This window comes from Pyrus communis, chromosome 5, assembly GCF_963583255.1.
Source record: "Pyrus communis chromosome 5, drPyrComm1.1, whole genome shotgun sequence".
NCBI lineage: Eukaryota > Viridiplantae > Streptophyta > Magnoliopsida > Rosales > Rosaceae > Pyrus > Pyrus communis.
In genome coordinates, this window is record NC_084807.1 from 23,474,739 (window position 1) to 23,486,290 (window position 11,552).

Here is an 11,552-nt window from a genome sequence, read left to right on the forward strand (position 1 = left end):
AAAATATACAATAGTGTATAATGAGATTTTTGAAGTACGTTAATTTTGATTTATTCATAATTATAAACTTGTTATGATACGGCTAAAATTCAACATATCATGTTATTTTGTAAATCAACTTGAGGGCTCAGAACGAAAAAGCCAAGCTCAGGTTTGCCTCGTAAAATTTGATTTACGTTAACGGAAAAGAAAGAGAGTTTAAACTCAAAATGCAGTGAGTTAAAAAGGTGACGTAACCTTGTAGTTTGCTTAGAATGATGGTTTTTACAATAATTATGTCGAAGCAATTTCATCGAATAAATTTCATTCCATATGACTTTTCGGTCTTTTCCCACATTGTTGAACCCCTCTGGTTGTGAAAGCGTCAAAAGTTGAATTCAAATGCTGGGGGAAGAGCTGTATTGCCCGTAATCTAATTCCTTCTCTACCCACACAAGACTCAATACCGCATCATCAAATACCAACTTTCGCAACCAAACATCTTTCAGACAACCGCATCAGTAGAAGTCAGAACGAACCAACAATTTGCGATGCACGAAATTGGAATCATCGATGTCAAACATGGCACGATAGATGCCGAGTAAAAATACGAGTCACGTGTGGCAATCGTTGAATTCTGTACATTGATGAACAAGGCAGTACAGAAACATAGATGGATTCACTAGCTACCTTTAGGCAAAGAGTAACACTGCAACAGAATTATCCGGAGGCAAATGAAGGAAGACGAAGATGAGTACAAAGAAACGACCAATCCGCCAGGTTTTTCAAACACTAGTATGTATATCAGTTCCCTCTGTAATAATCCACATCTAGCAGCTCTACAAAAAAAACAATCAAAGATGTCGTCTGCAAGTTTCTGTAACATAAAAGTTTCGTAACAGGATGCCTCCTACAATAACTAAGTATTCGGGATCACGCGTGCTTATTAACGTGCACGAACAGGACCAGTTCTAGTTGCAAGCAACTATACAACAGGCTAATTTGCAGTGCCAGAAACTTCTGGCGACGCCATTTCAGTTGGAAGTACATTACCCTTTTCATCCGAAACTAGACCTCCGTTTTCACCCAGCTTAGTCTCGGGCTGCTCTGAACCTTGATTGGGGAAAACCTCAGATTGCAAGGATGGAGCAATGTTATTGACATGTAGCCATGTCAACTCCCACAAGCTGTCACCTCCTAGAGCGCTCCTTTGCACGAGCACTCCCTTTAAATTCATCACAAGCAAGGTGTTCTTAAGTAGTTTGGGTACTTGGTCCTGAAGCTTCTCACTTTTTTTCCCTCTAACTTTCACCTTCATATACTTTTCCATTCGACCGAGAACACCCAGCCATAGTTTGCAGAAGGTTGTTAACTGTGATAGATCAGGAAGCAGCTGTAAGAACACCTTGGACAAGAGCTCCATTGCAAGGATAAGAGTGCCTTCCATGTTGCGGTAGTCCTTTTGGGAGTGTCCCTGTGCAATTTCAAGCAAGTCGTCAAGCATTGTGAAGATCACCGCATCAAAGCACTGTAGCCAGAGACCGTGTAGAAGAGGGATCCCATCCACTCCCGTCAAGCACTTCTGCAACAACAACAAAGCATGGTTCCTGACATCTTCTCTCTGGTCCAAACAAACTTTTCTTAGTGCCTGAACAAGTCGGAACCACATTTCCCCAATATCCTCAGACATTTTCACCGCTTCCTCCTCGTTCACAGCTTGCTTAGCCTCACAGGCCCACCTTGCTAAACAATCAACAGAACCTGCCATAAGATCAAGTGCGCGCACAGATCGTTCTGCCTGCCCAACGCGAGATTCTGCAAACTGCCTTGAAGCATCAACACACAGAACATAGTTGGCCGGCAACAAGTGGGTTCCTTCTGACATAATGAAGAACAGTGCGTTAAACCCAGCCTCAAAAGCATCAGGGTGCCGGGCTGTGATAGAGAGTAAGGATGTAATTGTGCGCCACCCACCATGGGATCTGATGTGAGAGGCATTTGCTTTCACAAGGCGACTGACTTCCTGTGTAATTTGCTCACAGTAAGCATCAGCAACCCGAGCATCAAGCTTCAAGACAAGCTGCAGGGATTTCAAGAGATCATCAGCAAGGTTCTCTTTATAGGGAAGCAGCCGCTGGCAAATCCGAAGAAGTCCAAAAACAGCCTTCTCTACCAGAGCACAAGGCATCACAGTTGACTGAACAATGTTCGATATGTGCTCATACACTCCCTGCCAAAGAAGATCAATCCTATCCCTATTATTTAGGGTAATAGCAATCAGCAACTCCAAACAGAAAACTGCAGTATCCTCGTCCTCAGGAGAGCTGTTCCCTTTCTGGGGTCGTCCTGCAGCCCAAATCAGTGCACGTGCAAGCTGTAGGAGGGATTCAGCCTGCAGAAACTTGCTCTCAGTAAATATGCTGTCAATATGACACTTTTGAATTGTCTGAACGGTGCGTTGATGAGCAGCAAGTTGTTGTTCAGTAGGCTGCGATCTCGGCTCCTCTGTCTCAAGAGATAAGAGCTGACTAAACCGACCCATCAATCCAGAGGATCTCCTAGGAGTGCCTATGGAAGGTACATGAACAGATGAAAGAGAATTTGATACAGGCTTCCCAGGCCCTGTGTCAGCAGAAAACTCCGACTCATCGGCTGCATCACTGGCCACACGAGCTGGAAGAAGACCAAGCTTGTGTAATCTTAAGATGCAGTCCAGAATATTTCTCCAACCTGTGCGGATGTAATCACCATACCTATTGGCAATTGTGAATAGAGTCACAGTTGCCATTCTTGCTTTTGTGTCATCACCAAAGGCTAACACAGGCTCCTCAACAGATGATGGGTGTAAAAGGGTGGTAAACTTACAGAGTGATACAACCAGATCATCCAGAACATCTTCAAGATGATGGCATGCCGAAATCTTTGCAACGGCTAAAAATCCATCGATGCAAGTTTGGTAAATCTCTTCATGTTCTGCGTGATCAAATACCACAGAGATAGCAGCAATGGTAGGGCCAGACATTATAGCAAACATATCGTGGTCTAGGTAGGCTCTGGAATCAGACATGATAAATGGAGCACTCTTCTTAGATTTGTGCATTAAATCAATCCACCGGCTTGGGGTCATTTCAGGATAACCAGCACCTTGTTCTGGAGTTGTTCGGATCTCATTCTTGCATATTGAGTGGTAAAGCTCTGTCAGGAATTCTCGAGGAAGATCACTGCCTCCATTGATGTGCCGATTATTCCGAATGAAATCCTCCTCCGTCATTTTCTTCTTTACCTGAACATTGTGTTGATCTGTATTGAGCATTATGAGTGAATATGACAGCAAAAGCGCAGCATCCTTGTTAGCTAGAATTAGTGGTGATTGCTCATAATATCTCTCTGAGAATGCTTCAAGCACCCTCTGTATCTTTTGTGATTCTCCAGGCAATCGAAATGTCTCCAAAAACAGTCGGAGTGCAGTATCCAAGTTCATATCTGCGAAATCAAAGGTACCTGCAAATTTATGAAGAACCTGAACGCAAAACTCGTCATGATTTCCCAAGAAATCCCCAACTAGATTCTTGTCCAACCCCGCAGTATACCTGAAAAAGCAGGCCACGCTTTGTGGATCAAGTTTGTCGGGCAACAGATATGTTCCTTGGAGGAACTCCAGTCCTTTCTTTGGGTCACGGTTAAAATGATCAGCTCCAATCATTAACCTTCTCTTTATGTACTTCCTCCGGCGAACAAATGGAACCCAATTACTAGGATCACTGTAGTTGTCACACTTCACCATCCAGAACGGAGTATACTCTTCCAGATTCACTGGTGTATGTGCAGAAACAGATCCATTCCCCACTCTCTCGGCCATTCCTTGAATAACAGCAATAAGGCCATCCAAAGCAAGAATGTGAATTGAAGACAAGGGGCAATTGACAGGGAATGCACTCTTTGACAACAGATTAGCAAGTTCTTCAAAGACATTGCTGCATGTTATGTCACAATCTAAGTTAGCATACATCTCCACCATGAAATTTTTCTGCCTGCAGAAGTCAACAAGAGCCTCCATAGCAACCTCCTGCTGCTGATAAGAAGCTCCATATCTACTTTGTGCAAGCCTCAATATCACACAAGAAAAGAAAGCCTCAAGCTGTAGTTTAAGTTCAGCTCGCAAATGGTGGTACAAATTAAGAACAATGCTGCACACCATTGAAAGAATAAGTGGACTCGTTGACAAACCAAACTGCATAAGATTTCGAAACAATTCATCCTGAACTAAACTCAATAACTTGGGATGATTCTGAATGTGGGATCCACCCAACTCTAAAGCTGAATTAATCAAAACCAAGGCAAAAAGAGGCACATCTTCATCAAATGCTATGGTATTAGATCTAGGTCCCATTCCCATATGCTCAGAAACATTTAACAAAGAGCACAGAAAGTGCAATATTTCCACCATGCAGGGTACCCCATATGGCTCAGTCATGAGATGCAAATCATATTGAACAGCCTCCTTCCCAGTAGAAACCGCGAGTGCATTTTCATCAATCCCAGGTGCTACCAGGCCAGAAGGAGCGTTTGATGCAGGACTTGTGGATAATGGCTGACTATCATACCCAGAACTCACATTGCCATTCTCCAATTGTCTACTCCCAAAAGCATACTCGTTATTTAGGCCGGCAATCTGCACAAGAAAAAACAACCACAGATTCACAAAGAAGTTCTAAACATTGGACACCTGCGCATCAATTAATAAGTTTACACTGTATAATCAACAGAACACATCTAGGCTAAGACCTAATGCGTGCAAACTTTTTTAGTCGCAGTACCTCTTGTTTTCTAGTAGTGCTTCCATTTGACAGTGCATGTTCAGTGTCGTGAACATCAGGAAGGTGTGAGAAAATACATCTAACAAGTTCATGCATTGTGTGGCGAGCTATCCGTTGCAACAACTCGCCTTTTGTTCCTGCTTGATGAACTATACGGAAACATGTATTCACTATAGTGCAAACGTGCTGGTTACTCAACATAACAGATGCTTTACTCTTCATGCAAGCCAGAAGAACCTGTAATATCTTCATCAATACCACTTCCTCTGATGCAGGATCGGTGACCTCAAATCGGCAACTAGTGATGGCATCAACTAACAAGTTCATGGCATCTTCAACATTTAAGGAATTTTGATCAATCACATCAAGTGTTAAGATATTATAAACAGATGACAAAGCGACACCAGTGATTGGTGCACCAGTTTCATCCGATCTAATCACATCCAAAAATGGTTGGAGATACACTACAGGATTAATGGTATGCCACTGATGCTGCCATGAAAAAATTTGCTTGCGCAATGCCTTTAAAGACTGTACTAAAGAGTGTTCCAGCTGATCATCACCGGATATATAGCGCCCACCCCATCTTACATTCCTCCTCATAACCGCTAATACAGAACCTATTTCTGAATTGATGATGCATGCCAATGTAGCTTTATTTGAATTCATTGCCTCAAAGTCCTCGGATTCTTCTTCAATTGCCTTGATGCCAGTTTGCAGCTTTAGACGCCCCATCTCTGAACAATATTCTTTTGAATAGAACCAAAGTTCTAGCTGTATTTACCACCTTCTATATAGAGAAGGCAAAGAAGCATAGGCAACACATACCTAGTTGAAATTCAACATATCAAGTAAGCTAACTTAAGTACAACAATTAATCAACAAGCGTAAATCAAAATGATCGTAATCATATCATATGCAGACATTTAAACTTCCATAACCACTACCACTGATTTTCAACAGCCATGACTGGCCGGCACCCACCCTCACTGCCACTGTAACCAATATCACAACCATAACTTCCGGTCTCGGTCTATAATTTAAATGTCTCGCTCTATAATTCATATGTCTTTAAATGTACACATACCATTTAAACACACTATAAACAACATTTAAAACCTACACTGCCTTCACTAATAAAAACATAGTCAGGTGGTATGCATCATACTTAAACTCCAACTATCAGTTGAATAAAACTAAAATTTCAAGCAACGGAAAATTACTCGTAAATTTCCATTAGAAAAAGTAAAGATTTGAATCTAAACAGATAACTTAAAACCTAAAACAAACACTAAGCAGCTCCTCCCCCCCCCCCCCCCCTTCCGACATTGGCCCTTCCAATGCTGAATCCCAAATTCGGACGCCAAATGTGCTCCAAAACATCAGATTTAGCAGAGACTGAAAATTCAAATTCCAAATTTTCGTTTGGCTACTTACCAAACAGTCCTGCTTTCCACCTCGCCGGCGATCCCGAGCTTGACGCCTCCCAAATCCGGTTCCTTCCTCTCCCCCACCGGTTCGGGCACAACTGCAAGCTTCGGGTTCGACCGCTCCGCTTCTCTGGTAACAGATCCGGCGCGATCCATTAAAATCAGGAAAATAAAAAACGCAAAAAAAATAAAAATTCGGAATGCGAAGGAGACTTCATGCGAGTGAAGTTGCGTGAGAGAGAAGAATTTACCTTGGTTGGAAAAATGGAAAAGCGAGGTCGAATCCCTAGAGTCCGGCCAAGGATCTAGAGGACGAAGAAAAGAAAAGTAAACGAGGAAAAGAAGAAGAATTCCACCGTGTTTTATTAGTTTGGCTTTTTTTTGGGTCTGAAAAGATAAATGTATTAATCCGATATTATGGTACAGGCTAACTCAAGGGAAGGCAAAATTATTCAAGTACGTTTGGGTGAAAAAAAGATATATAAAAGTTCAGCTCAATTAAATAAATTAATACGGGAACCTAAATCTCTAATTTTTGACCACAGAATGCAGTGTCTGTCACTGTTACAGCCATACCGAAATGGTAACACTAGAGAAAACGATCGAGGGATGAAAATGAACAATACATCGTAGCACAAAAGTAGCAAACCCACAACAAGAAGCACACCACATCCATCCAGATTTCTTCATCAAAGATGCAAAACCAAAAGATAGGCATTAGATCCAAATCCCATTCACAAATCCCAGCAAATATATATGAACATAGTAACACATTGATAGAAGGTTAGGCTAAAGGGTAAGTAAAATACCCTTACTTTGGCCGAAACCACAATACACTTGGCCTTGATGGAAATCCGGTAAGTCGTTGGGGGGGGGCATATTTGACCCAAAGTCTGCAAATCAAAGCAAAGGATGGGATGAGGATGGTTGGGGAAGGGATGCAGAGGGGAAAAGTGAGGGGATATGGAGTTTTGGAAAAGAATGGCCAGAGGAGAGGGAGGGGTAGAGAGGAGGGACATGAAGTCCAAAAGTGAGACAAACTCACGGAAAAGTTTGAGACAAAACTCAAGGAAACTGAGAAAAATCTTAGGGGAAAATTGAAAAAGAGAGAAGATAATCAGGAGAAAAAAGGAAAGAGGAGAACAAGTAATTTGGACAAGGATAGCCACCGGCACCCAAGCCAAAGGCTAGGGCCGACGGCAAAGGAGCTTGCAAGGTTGAGAAACCAGAGAGAGTCTCACACGTTTTCTCCGTTTTACTTTTTAGCCAAAATGGTTATTTTAGATTGGCATAACTCATCACTTTAATCGTAAGGTTTAAAACCAATAAAAGTGATCCCATTGTCAATCATTTTAGTTCTTTTATTAAAAATTTCCATCAAATTGAAGAAACCACCCGCTCAAGTTGAGGAGTTGATTTGGCAAAAATACTCTCAATAAATCTCAAGAACCAAAGCGAAGAGTTATACCAATCTCAATGACTGTTTTGGCTAGAACACCTATTATTTAATTTGTGTTTGGGAGATTGTGAGAGAAAACAACTTTTTTTCCGATTGGATACTTAAGTGTTGATTACTGTGCTTGTTTTCTATTTGTGATATATCACAAAATTTGCTTATTCTACGATATTAAAAAACTACCACTTAGTACTACGCTAGTGATATTTCTCTTCACTTGTAAGTGAAAGATCTTAGGTTTAATTCTCGTCAAATGCAATGGTAAACCACAAACTTCACCCACTCCCTTACCTCTTGAGAATAAAATAATATCGTTTAAATACTTACAAACAAAGCTACATTGTGATGAGTCTCTTTAACAAATATGCTAATAAAGTTTGTTATTACGATGATATATTTCTCTCTAGTTATAAGTACACGATGTCTTAAATTCCACGTATAAATTCAAATTGCAGGATTTGGGGCTCTCACTCATAGGTGCGAGCAAGCGGACAGAACCCCGGCCCCATTTATCCATATTCAGATCTCGCTCGTTATCCGCTGACACAAAAACAGAGAAAAAAATCCGACTGGAAATTCGCAAATGGCGCTTCTCAACGTCTCCATCTGCTCTTCCAAACTCCCCCCAAAACCCTCCCTCTCTCTCCCCCATAAACCTCACCCTTCCCGCCAACACCTCCCTCTCTCCGCCGGCTATCCTCCGCCCCAGGTACACTGCGCTACCTCGCCTCCTTCTCTCCTCCATTTCCGCTTATCTCGCACTGCGCACACCCGCGTACGTTAGCCAATTCGCTCTGATGAATTCTCACTTTTCAAATTTCCTGCACAGCTTGTAAAGAATCGCCTGGAAACTTCTGGAAGTTCTGTGTTGTCGCTGGGAGAGTCCGTATGTAAGGCGAGCCTTATCGCTCTGCTCTCGGCCTCTCTGTTCGTAGCCAATCCTGCATTCGCCTTTAAGGTAAGTGTTTAATCCTGAATTCCAATAATCTGTTTGGTTCCGGAGAAAGTGAAGGAAAATTACTCAATGTACTAAGATTTCGTCTCGTTGTTGGTGAAAGGGTGGGGGTCCGTACGGTGCGGAGGTGACTAGGGGCCAGGACCTCACCGGCAAGGACTTTAGCGGCAAGACTTTGATCAAGCAAGACTTCAAAACGGTCCAAAATCGATCGAATTTGTTATATGCAAAGCGTTTGATGCTTTTACATTCGAAAATTTTGAATCTTTGTGTGTTGATTTTGTTGCAGTCGATATTGAGGCAAGCGAATTTCAAAGGCGCCAAGTTATTAGGTGCTAGCTTCTTTGATGCTGATTTAACAGGTACATTTGTTTTCAATTATTTATCATCACGAATGCTGTAACCTTCGAGTGGCGTTGGTACGTGTTGCAAATGTTTAGGAAGAACATGGTTAATGGGTTGTTTTGTTTACTGTGATATTCTCTTTCCAGGGGCTGATCTTTCTGATGCAGATCTAAGAGCTGTGGACTTTTCTTTGGCCAATGTGACAAAGGTGAACTTTGATGGAACATTCAATTTTACATTTGATTAATAAGAAACCCTAATTTAGATGTTCTGGCGTTCCACCATCAGTTTTGTGGTAAATGGTGAAAAATGTAGATAAGGGGATAATAGTGGGACTGAAAATGTTCCCAGTAACTTACGAATGTTCAGTCGATGAGTCTGAAGTTCCGATTTCCAGGAGTTATGGGGTTACAATGTGGAATAATAAGCAGAAGGATGAGAGAATCCTGGCTGTAATCCGTTGTTTGAGTCCTCTTAAGTTGGCAACATAGGGGGGCCACTTTTCTGGAGAATTTTACTTCTTTTCTCTACTATTTAATTTGGCTCAGTTTTGTTTCTTAGTAAGATTTGCAGCTCGAATTGTTAATCATGAATACCTCCACACCTTTAGAAAATTATCAGTCGGAAGCTCTCTTCGTGTTGTCATTTTTCGAGGATATTAGAGGGAAAAAGAGATTTGAGGTAGGTTAGAGTGATGGAGTTTCATGCTTTATCAGGTTTGTTTTGATCGGGGTCTGGTTAACTTGTGATGCAAGTGCCCTTCAAGCAAGTTCGCAATAGCATTCTTAATGGAGTTTCATTTGTTTTCTGTTTTTGAGATTGCAACGAGAATGAAATTGGTAGAGCTTTCCAATCAAGTTCATTAGAGAATTTTGAGGAATTTACCCTAAAATAGCATCATATTTAGTAGAAAACAGTTAAACCAGTCATTCAATCAGACAGCTAGCCTTCAGTAGTGGAAAATGCTTTCATCAACTAGTTTGGCTGAACCTTATAAATTTTCCACTTTCCCAGTTTTACAGTTCTGTTAGTTTCCACCCGAATGCAGTTACGTTCCCATCCCTTGGTCAATGCCTCAGGTGTTGGTAGTAACAGTTGGGTTCCACTGGTCCCAAAGTTCGAATGTCCAAGCATAAAAAATGAAGTAGGAAAGGTTTCCATAATGTTCTAACTTCTCACTCGCACATGTTCCACTTCTGCAGGCGAATCTGAGCAACGCTAACTTAGAAGGTGCAGTAGCCACAGGCAACACATCTTTCAAAGGGTCAAATATTACGGGTGCAGGTATGTCAAGATTTTGCTCAATGCTAATATTTCCTAATGCTTTGACTTAACCCTTACCATTCGGGACTTCATCTCAAGGTTTACTCTAATCCATTCGAGCTACGTTTAATACTACAAAGAAAATGGAAAATTAAACAACAAAAAAAAAGATAAGCTTTTCATCTCGTTGCTGTATCTAGTTTTCTTTCCAGTCTACACAGCAGCTTCAGTTTTCTTTGGCTAGTTTCCATGGAAAATAGATAATGGAATGTTTCCATTTCCTTGGGGCAAACCAAGCATATCTTAATTTTCTAGGCTGCGTAAATTCAAATCGAGTGTACATAATCAATTTTGGACGATTTTCTATGTATGTTGCCAGACTTCACAGATGTGCCTCTGAGAGAAGATCAACGGGAATATCTCTGCAAAGTTGCCGATGGGTAAGAATACGATACTTTATATCTACACATTCATCTTCACAAATCTGCTCCATTTTACAATGAAGCCACTGTTCTGTTAACAGGGTGAATCCGACAACTGGAAACCCAACACGTGAAACCTTGCTTTGCAATTAATAGATCATTGATCAAAATATAGGACGACATTGTAAGGAGGGAGTTGGTTAATATTGGATACACAGGAAGCTGCAATTTTCACGAATGGAGCGTGTTACTTAATCTGATGTAACTATTGTATGGTATGTAAGTAATTGTTCGTTCCATTTATTCAAACGCATACATGAACACACGTAAACTATGGCCAACCAGGTACGGTTTGATATACTTTTATCAGTTAACTTTCTGTACCATTCACCGTGTCACCATGTTTCATGTAAGTAACCATTGTCGGAGGCTGAGGTGGGCAGTCAGCTGAACTCTTGTCTGTTCATTGTTTCTCCTCCATTGACAAGGAAACCATTATTGGCATCGTCTTTCACCAGGTATTGCGTCTTACATTTATCGCAAATTTTCTTCGGTGACAGTAGTAATCTGCTTTTAGCTTTCACTTACCAATGGAACAAAGAGAGTTTAGCTCCACCTAGATTAGCAAATAGCAAACAACAGTAAACCTGTTAATGCTATGCGTTATCGTGTGTATTCTTCATTTGCTAGTAGTAGTGCGGCTGCTTTCAGGCCATTTGGTGTGTTTAGCTCCAACTGGTCAAGTTGCAAGTGCAATTTTAACTTTTGTTGTTGATATGAGCCTAAGGCCACTCCCATTCGAACTTTGAAAAATTGACACACACACATACAAGGACATCGAAAAATGACACGCTATTATTGTGTGCTATAAGAATACGATCACGT

The 11,552-nt window shown here is 41.3% G+C and overlaps 2 protein-coding genes across 2 annotated transcripts; one reads left to right on the forward strand and one right to left on the reverse strand.

Annotated features, from left to right (window-relative positions):
* Positions 1–235: 235 nt before the first annotated feature.
* LOC137733782 (ARF guanine-nucleotide exchange factor GNOM-like) lies at positions 236–6,638 on the reverse strand. The gene is made up of 4 exons (XM_068472965.1): positions 6,478–6,638; positions 6,234–6,356; positions 4,797–5,624; positions 236–4,651 (listed from the first exon to the last, which is right to left on the reverse strand). Exons 3-4 carry the CDS (start codon positions 5,529–5,531, stop codon positions 977–979), a joined length of 4,410 nt encoding a protein of 1,469 aa, XP_068329066.1. The 5' UTR covers positions 5,532–5,624; positions 6,234–6,356; positions 6,478–6,638; the 3' UTR covers positions 236–976.
* A 1,517-nt stretch (positions 6,639–8,155) lies between these two features.
* On the forward strand, positions 8,156–11,179 carry LOC137734039 (thylakoid lumenal 15 kDa protein 1, chloroplastic-like). Its single transcript, XM_068473293.1, has 8 exons — positions 8,156–8,391; positions 8,512–8,640; positions 8,741–8,836; positions 8,927–8,999; positions 9,129–9,190; positions 10,185–10,266; positions 10,625–10,685; positions 10,769–11,179. Exons 1-8 carry the CDS (start codon positions 8,266–8,268, stop codon positions 10,818–10,820), a joined length of 681 nt encoding a protein of 226 aa, XP_068329394.1. The 5' UTR covers positions 8,156–8,265; the 3' UTR covers positions 10,821–11,179.
* Positions 11,180–11,552: the final 373 nt, after the last annotated feature.

Bases quoted from the DNA above. Each gene is read 5' to 3' on its own strand.
- LOC137733782 (XM_068472965.1), bottom strand. From the start codon at position 5,531: ATGGGGCGTCTAAAGCTGCAAACTGGCATCAAGGCAATTGAAGAAGAA. The intron at 4,652-4,796 runs GTACTGCGACTA...TTTCTTGTGCAG, and splicing joins GCACTACTAGAAAACAAGAG to ATTGCCGGCCTAAATAACGA.
- LOC137734039 (XM_068473293.1), top strand. From the start codon at position 8,266: ATGGCGCTTCTCAACGTCTCCATCTGCTCTTCCAAACTCCCCCCAAAA. The intron at 8,641-8,740 runs GTAAGTGTTTAA...TGTTGGTGAAAG, and splicing joins ATCCTGCATTCGCCTTTAAG to GGTGGGGGTCCGTACGGTGC. The intron at 9,191-10,184 runs GTGAACTTTGAT...CCACTTCTGCAG, and splicing joins CTTTGGCCAATGTGACAAAG to GCGAATCTGAGCAACGCTAA.